This window comes from Oreochromis niloticus, linkage group LG9, assembly GCF_001858045.2.
Source record: "Oreochromis niloticus isolate F11D_XX linkage group LG9, O_niloticus_UMD_NMBU, whole genome shotgun sequence".
Classification (NCBI taxonomy): Eukaryota; Metazoa; Chordata; class Actinopteri; order Cichliformes; family Cichlidae; genus Oreochromis; species Oreochromis niloticus.
In genome coordinates, this window is record NC_031974.2 from 12,415,935 (window position 1) to 12,423,169 (window position 7,235).

The 7,235-nt window shown below is 37.7% G+C and overlaps 1 protein-coding gene across 1 annotated transcript in view; it reads left to right on the plus strand.

Moving 5' to 3' along the window:
- Positions 1–6,156, plus strand: part of myo3a (myosin IIIA) — a 71,845-nt gene extending 65,689 nt beyond the window's left edge. The window contains exons 36-37 of the mRNA XM_025910536.1: positions 3,022–3,333; positions 5,544–6,156. Coding sequence (XP_025766321.1) covers positions 3,022–3,333; positions 5,544–5,658 — 427 coding nt within the window. The 3' untranslated portion in view covers positions 5,659–6,156. The remainder of the gene's footprint in view (positions 1–3,021; positions 3,334–5,543) is intronic.
- Positions 6,157–7,235: the final 1,079 nt, after the last annotated feature.

Here is a 7,235-nt window from a genome sequence, read left to right on the forward strand (position 1 = left end):
CTTAGAGCCTTAAAAAGGCCTGTAACCCTATTTTTTTTTAAAAGTTGTTATCTAAGTTATAAGAATTCAGGACATTTAGATTTGCCTGCTTCTTGTTGGTATGAAATGGTCTTCCATCTGCTTTTTTCCCCAAGGGGTGATAACATTTTACATTTTATACCACATCTTCCTGAAGCAAACTTCCCATTTTTCCAGGACTACACTAACATATGACACACTGCGGTTGGATCTCCTGCCAGAAATAAACCAGGGATCTTTTGTGTAAATGGCAAATGTGTTAACCACTACACCACAGACCCACTAACCTGCAGTCTTGGCTACTTGGTGATGACAACTCATAAAAAGCTAACTGTGAGCTAACCTTTTGTGTTCTAAAATGAGGCCAGATTTAGACATTGGCTATTTCTTACCTCAATAGCTTTACTTCTCAGTGTAAGAGAATGTTTACAAAAAAAGCCACCATGTTGATTTTGGTCTGAAATTAGATACCCCATAAGTTGCATTCATCTTGGTCATCAAGCATACAATGCTGGGAAGTCATCCAAAAATGCTTCCGTGTGCATATCAAGGTACTTCACTTCAATCAAATGAATAATTAATTCTCCAGAAACAATAAATGTCTAAAACAATTTCACTTTCAGTCTGGAGTGATATATGGCTGTTGCTGTCCCTAAAGCCATACATGGCTGCACAAATCAGTAATGACAACAGTAATTAGAAGTAATCTCTGAAAGGAGGTGGTAATGCATTTATGTACTTCATGTCTATGTAAGTTATATGAGTAAAATCAAGTGTAGAAAGTGTTGCTTTGTTTCTGCTTAGCCAAAGCCTTAGACAAAAGGCAGAAATATAAAGTCAACCTTCCCAAAAATTAAAGAAAAAAGAATTTTTAGTCTACCCAGAAGAATTCAAAAGATCCCAGATGAGCCGCCCCCCCCCGTTTATGTTCTGACCCAGCTTATAAACCACTTCTTTATTTTGGATAGAGTGCCTTGTAAAATGGCAGAATACCTAGCTTTAAAAAAAAGAAAATAAAGTTTGCTCAGTCACTACTCAAAGCTTCTCTCACCTTATCAAAGAAACTCTAATGTTTAGTCAACCCAGAAGAATCCAGAAGATCCCGGACGAGCCCCCATTTATTTTCTGACCTGGCTCATTAGCCAGTACAAAAAATGAAGAGTGATTTCAGAGCTTTAGATTACTGAACAATCAAAGTTAAAAATTGAGATAATGCAGTATAAAACAACAGTGAAGACTATATGCTGTACTTTACCAATAGTGGCAGGCCTAAGCCAAGGCCCAACCCAGGTATACCTTTATCTGGTATGTCTGAATAAGACTCATGCGCTGCCACTGCAAGGTCAATAAGGGGTTCAGAAAGGTGTGTTAAATGTGCCATATCTGGTTAGTTCAATGTGGCAAGTGCCTTGAGATATTCAATCAATTTATGTTGTGGTGTTAGTAATGTTTGAGTTGTATATCGTATAAAAAAAGAAAAATCAGTGGGATGTTGTAGGAAATGGCAGTACTTCAGCTAGTTAAAACATGACCAGGTATAACCTGAAGTCTTTGTCACAGAGCCATCTTAACAAACAAACTGAACATCTGCATTCCTCTGTGAATTATTTGTATCCAGTGCTACAAAAACAAAAAAAAAATTAATAGCTCTTATATAATAGATCAAAATCTTGTGCTAGCCATTGTCATTGTGGTTTTTCTTTGTCCCTGCTGTGTCAATCACATAATTGAGCCAATAGTTTAGAGGACAGGGGAGGTAATTATAATCAAGGGGGAAAAAAATGTATTTCAGCTTTAGAATAGCACATTTATTGTAATTCATCAGTGGGATAATTGTGTGCCAACCCCGCCTCCAAAAGTACAGTGATAAGTTCAGGTCAGGCTTCAAACACATCACAATGTAAGAATGAGATCAGTGTACTGGGCAGTACTGACTATATATTCTGATAGTGGTTATTACCTTATGTTAATCATGTGTGAGACATATTGATCTGCACATTGAAACTGTCCTTTTCACACTTCTGTTCAAATGGAGGTCAAAGTGACGGCTGAGAGAAGGGCTGCACAGTGCAGATGGACAGTTTACACAGTCTGGTGAGCAGATACCTGGATGATGAGGACGATAATTATCCTCTTCTCAATAAGATTTGTCTTCTTTCTGCTGCTCAGTTAATTTTAAAGTCACTGCTATCACAGAGAAAAATTTTAAAGATGTTAAATCAGCTGGTGAATTAACTTGGGGAGAATATTTTTCTCCTTTTCTACAATAAAGAAATAGTTATATTGATGCCAGCATTTAGTGGCTTCTAAAAGAAAAAAAATCACAAAAAGGAGAAGATCATGAGTATCTCAAACACCTGCTTATAGATGAAGAAAGTTAGAAAAAAGAATAGCTCTGCACGTGAGCAGAATAGCTCCACCCTCTTTAAACCCTCTGTTTATGAGGGGCAACCAGTCAAAGGAAAGTTAGCCTAAAGGGGAGTGGCCTTAAAGGAGATGTTTTGACTTGTTTTAGACAGGAAGCAAAGGGCTTCACAACAGTCAAGTATAAGAAAATCAAGTATTATTTTGAAGTCTGATTCATGCAGAGCTACTTCAGTTGAGTCAAAAAAAAAATTTGAGTATGAAATGAGCACATATGGTCTCCTTTAAAGAGTTGCTGAGGTAGCTGTATTGAAGTCCATATAGCCAACCTGCGCCTGCTCTTAATTTTAAAATTAAAACTTGAAAAGAGTTTTATCTGACCTTAAACAAATGACTTTATAATCAGATTTGAACGTAAAGTAAGAAAAACATAATGAGAGGGAAAGCACTTAACTTTGATCAAAATCTACTATTAAGGTTGTTGTGTGTATGAGAAATGTGTTGCATTGATTTTTACAGCATTTGCGTCCAGTTTCAGTCACACCTGTGGTCTATTTGCATCCGGAGAACCTGTTTAAAGACTGTTTGATGACACTCTAAAGTCTGTCTGACCCCATCCTCCTCTTATTTTTGCTGTAGCTCAGGGAAACTGTTGGATGTGGACGACCACTACTACCCGGCCCTCTCTACCAGCCGTTCTGAACCCTCCATGTCCAAAGAGAACACATCATCCATGCCTGAGAGGAAGCAATCTATAGGGAGGAGGCAGTCAATGGAAAGGAGGCGGTCCGTAGAGAGGAAGCAGTCCATGGACAGGAGACGATCTATGGATAGAAGGCAGTTTGGGGACAGGAGGCAGTCTGTAGAGCAGAGACTGCCTGCTCCCAGTCGACAGATCCGAGAGAGGGCCGCCACTGAACCGGAGCATCCCAAATCTGCCAAAGAAAACAGGTGTGTCATTTATGTCCTCTTCATAGTGTCTCTGGCAATAAGTACATGCCCTATAAAGTGTCCCTGTATTTTTGTGAAACTGTGCATGACTGCATTAATTACTTGTTTCTGCTTTTTTAATAATAACAACTGTAGACCTCCAGCTAGGTTGCAGCTGCAACATGAACCAACCCCATACAGATAACTTTCAGCTATGTTGTAATCAGCACCATCAATAAGCTTCAACAAGGTGGAACCACTTTTAAGCTGGAAATCAGTTTCCACTTTTTATGATGCCATTTTAATCTTTGTCAATACCAACCACGAGGTCCCATTATGACATTTTTGGGATTGTTTTTCCAGCCATCTCGTCATCATTTCCATTGACTCGCATTATGTGAAACAGATGAAAGATAGGTAATGGCCTTCAGGATTTTTGTCCAGCTGACCGCTTTGTTACCGTCTGCACGTACAATTTATTAAAGTTCAGCTTTACTCATTCACAAATATAGTCACAAGTTACATTATTAATGTTTGCTAACTGAATTTGTTACGTTTCTACTTCAGCATAATAATGCTACCACTGTTGCTACTGTTTAAAAATAAATCTAATCTCTGTGAATTCAGATGATTTTTAAAGTGAGACCTTAGTTTACAGAAAGAAGGAAAAGCATTATCTACATAACCATAATAAGACAAAGCTATACAGGCTGTATATGAAAGATGGAAGTTCTCACCATGATATCACCCACTGAAGCCACTTCTGAAGCATTTTGGCTCCATCTTGGATTTAAGAGACACATCTGATCGTATTTTAATGAGGCTGGAGTGCTAAGCTAGCAGCTAATGTTGGCTAGCTGGTAAGGCTATAGTTACAGTAAGGACAATGGTGATAAGAGACCATGGCATGCTACAATTTTATTGCAACTGTGTACAGTAAACTTTGTAGTTTTGAAAGTCTTAACAGCAAGTCTATGAAAACTCAGTCAATTGTTTTCTTCAAAGTGACTTTGCTGCTTTAAAGTCGGTGATAAAATGGCAATAAGATGAAGTCAGTCTGCTGAATGAGGTCAAGTAGATAATTACACGCAGTGTGTTTATTATAATAAGGAAAATTGCTGTCATTCGTTGCTAATCTGTTGCAGTCTACACATTAAACAGAAGTTCGCATAAATTACTTATATTCATAGTCCAGTCAGAACCTCACAGATATAAGACAGAAATTCTGAAATTCCTTCACAAATAGTGATGTAGTTGTCTCGTCTTTAATTCTAACATTGTGCTTGATTGTATAGGCACAGTGCACAGATATCAACTAATTAGTGCTTTGTAACATGCAAATAAAATACCAGACTTTAACTCATCACAAGCGTAGACTTGGAGAGTTTGTATCACTTAGCTGATCAAATAATTTCATCATAAAGGCTACAAAAGGCAGAAACACCACAAACACAGTCAAGACTTCCAGTTCAGTGACTTTAATTAGCTGAGGTGAAGCCTAGCAGACAGATTAGCAGCCTAGCCTGCATCCACCTGTCACTCAAACCAGTCTCACCCATAATAATGCATAATTTTAAGCCTTGACTAAATTTAAATTGCTGATTCATAATAAAAATTTCACTCCACAATAAAGTTTTTATGAAGAGCTAAATTATCTTCAGAGCCAACAACTGGGGTGTAAACATGTTTATTTTTACAGAAACTTGTTCAGTTTAACATAAACTTACTGCAGTCTGCCTCAAGTGGCTGTTTGAGGAACTGCAGCTTTTGGCACTTCAACTTTTCATTATTTTTCAGTGCTATTCAGCTGCCTGTCACAAAAAGATATTAATAAAGATTCTTCAGATCAGGACTACAAATCAGCTCCTTGATTTGTAGTTTTAGTCTGGCCACATCCTTACTCCATAATAGGACTTGTGAGGTACCAGCACCTCTGTTTATGAGTCTGGTTTTTGAATTTTAGTTTCTACTTGCTCGAAGGATAAATTCATGTATGAATTTAATCTATTTTCCCTTCAGCTTGGCCGCTCCCTTGGACAGCTCATGATAAATGGCCCAAATATGATAACCAGTATGAAAACCTTGAACCCTGAACATGAATCTTTTCATCTCCTTTCCATTTAATTTTGTTTGTTTGTTTGTTTGTTTACATCCCCATGTCCTACCTTGTGTTCAGCATTTCTGTTTTTATCTCTTTGTGCTGAAATTTGTCTCCTTTGTTTAATCGACAGGCGCTCTGTTCCCAGAATGGCCTCCACAGAGAGCCGGACTGAAGAGAATCCATATGACTTCAGACATCTACTGAGGAAGACCTCGCAGCGACAAAGGCTGATCAAACGTTACTGAATACAGGAAGTGACTTTTGGCTATTCGGGACTTGATCGGTCGGGATCACTGATCGCACCATGTGGCAGTGTGTTCTGGTGTCCTGCTAACAACAGCAGATGTTTCATTTATTTTATTGATCTTCAGACACATTGTACAACAGTTTGACTAAGAAATGAAACTCCTCTGGACTTAACTGGACAAAATGTTTTGATTTCCATGCATACAGTGAACACAGAGTACAGTCAATGTAAATAACAAGATGTCATACTTTTAAACTTGCTGTAAAATAAGGTTTTATTTATGAGACCAACAGTCTAGTTACTGGTATTCTGTATTTCCAATGTTTTTTCTTCGATATCTTTATTTTCTTTCAAAGAATTTGCAGGTTGTGCTCTTAAAACTTTGCATTTCAGGTCATTCCGAAGTCTAATCAGCTTCATATTGTGAAGAATGTACATTATTTTATCTGCTCAAATGTTCAGTTCGTTCACTTAAACAAAAAAATATATTAAATTCCTCGTCCCGTTTCATTATTTTCAGTTCGCTGCTCTCAAATTAGCCGAAATCGCAAGCTTGTCATTACCCTGCAAAATGAGTAACGTAGAAGGAAAAATGCAAAGACATTCAGTGTTTCATTGCCTGTGTACATAAAGTACATCAATTCCTCACATTGTCCCCCATCCCGCGTTATTGTTGCTTTGTGCCCAATAATCACTACGTATGAAATAACATTCACCCAAATGACAGCCTTTGATTCTTGTGAATATTTGGTGGAAAAGTAAGAAGGACAGAATGTTTTTTATTTATGTATTTATTTGAATATTGATGCCAGATTCGACCTCTGACCTTTATGTGACATTTTTGAAAGAGAAGCCCCCCTCAGGGGCTGTTAGTGAATCCCCAGCTACATGCTGACTGCACACAGTGCACAGTGGCACAAAAACACGTAGGGCTGAAGAAATCCTGACAAAATGCAGACTACAAGAGAAAAACTGTTACAGCTTCCTCCACACACAGGATTCACAGATAAATGATTTAAAATAAAATATTATTACAAAATGTTACACCAAGTTTGAACAAAGAAAGAAACTCTGAAATGACACAATAGAGTAATCTCATAATACATTGAGTTTGGGTTTACACATTTTAAAGGGTTCAGTTTATGTTAATGAGTCTTTTTGGGTATTAGATAACTGTTGACCAGTGCATTCATAAATCACCGCAGATGAGGCTCAGTGTAGCTTTGATGCCCGCAGGGTTCATTTACACTAATTCGTGGAGACACGGAAGGTGACGCTGTTGGACTTCCACGTGGTGATTTGTAACTAGATACTGTAAGTAAAATAAAATGTTATTTCTGTAGCACCTTTGCAGACAAACACACAGTGCTTCACAACACAATACCAGAGCAAAGAAAAACAGAGTTAATATTATTTTTAACTATTCCAATTTGTTTTCCTCCTTATATCCGGATGTTTTGACGCAGTTAAACTGCAGATTTACGGGCTTAACTTTATTTTGGATGGGGGGGGGGGGATGTCTCAAAATCAGACGAAAAAAAAACACTTTGTGAGTAAAGAAAGTAAAGCAAGCCC